Below are 1105 nucleotides of genomic sequence, written 5' to 3'. Positions count from 1 at the left end.
GCTGCTTTGCCGGTGGACAGAGCCTGCTCCTGAAGCTGATCCCAACACCAAGCGTGCACATATTCTATGCCCCATTTCTGCCAACATACACCAACGCATCAATACTTGCTTACTGTATTTGTACTGTTTTTATATTACTCTACCCGCTCACCGGCTACCCCCCCATTTTCTTTTTTTTTTTTTTTTTTCTAATGAGGGCTGATACCAAATACGATTATTTAATGAATCCGCATGGTTAAAAGAATCATTAACCGGAAGGTTATCTTTCCTTTAAAGAAGAGTTTGCTGCTAATTTCGAGTCGAATAAAAAGTGGGGAGATGGAGTGAAAAGACGCTCAATCGCCGCGTGCAACGGAAACCTGAGTTTTGTCCGAGTCGAGTATAGTGAGAAACGGCGCGAGGCAGTGAATGGGCATTTTGCAAACTGTTGGCGAGCATTTGAGGAGGAGAGCTCGAGTTGCGAATTCTATATGAGAATTCTATTCTCTCGCGGCAGTGGAACCGCGAGGAGTGCGGCAGCGGTCGCAGGAAACGGATTCCAGTGTGCGAGGAAGGAGAGGGAAGGGGTGGTGGTGATCATGGGCGCGACGGGAACGGGGAAGTCGAAGCTATCCATTGACATCGCTAGCCAGTTTCGAGGGGAGGTGGTGAACGCCGACAAGATCCAGGTTTATCGTGGTCTGGATATCACTACCAACAAGATGCCACTCGAAGAGCGGCGAGGAGTGCCGCACCATTTGTTGGGGGAGTTGGACCCTTTAGCCGGCGAGCTTCCACCGGCGGCGTTCCGCACGATGGCGAGGGCTGCGGTGGCGAATATTGCATCGCGGGGGAGGGTTCCTGTGGTGGCTGGAGGATCCAACTCTTATATCCACGCGATGATGGTAGACCGCTATGACGAAAGGGAAAATCCGTTCGTCGGAACTTCCGTGGCGAGGCATTGGTTGAGGTACCGGAGCTGCTTGCTGTGGGTGGACGTGGAGACGGCAGTGCTTGCCGAGCATCTGGACCGGCGGGTGGACGAGATGGTGGGTATGGGGATGGTGGAGGAGCTGGGCAGGTACTTTGCCAGCGAAGGGTCGGCGGCGGGAGGGGGGCACCCTGG

At 53.7% G+C, this 1105-nt stretch overlaps 1 protein-coding gene across 1 annotated transcript in view; it reads left to right on the top strand.

Moving 5' to 3' along the window:
* Window positions 1-294: 294 nt before the first annotated feature.
* The window catches only part of LOC110030529 (adenylate isopentenyltransferase-like), a 1339-nt gene continuing 528 nt past the window's right edge, over window positions 295-1105 (top strand). The window contains exon 1 of the mRNA XM_020733271.1: window positions 295-1071. Coding sequence (XP_020588930.1) covers window positions 471-1071 — 601 coding nt within the window. The 5' untranslated portion in view covers window positions 295-470. The remainder of the gene's footprint in view (window positions 1072-1105) is intronic.

Source organism: Phalaenopsis equestris, unplaced genomic scaffold (genome assembly GCF_001263595.1).
Source record: "Phalaenopsis equestris unplaced genomic scaffold, ASM126359v1 Scaffold000733, whole genome shotgun sequence".
In the NCBI taxonomy this organism is placed as follows: Eukaryota; Viridiplantae; Streptophyta; class Magnoliopsida; order Asparagales; family Orchidaceae; genus Phalaenopsis; species Phalaenopsis equestris.
Note: the sequence above shows the minus strand (reverse complement) of the source record. Positions and strands in the feature narration are given on the sequence as shown.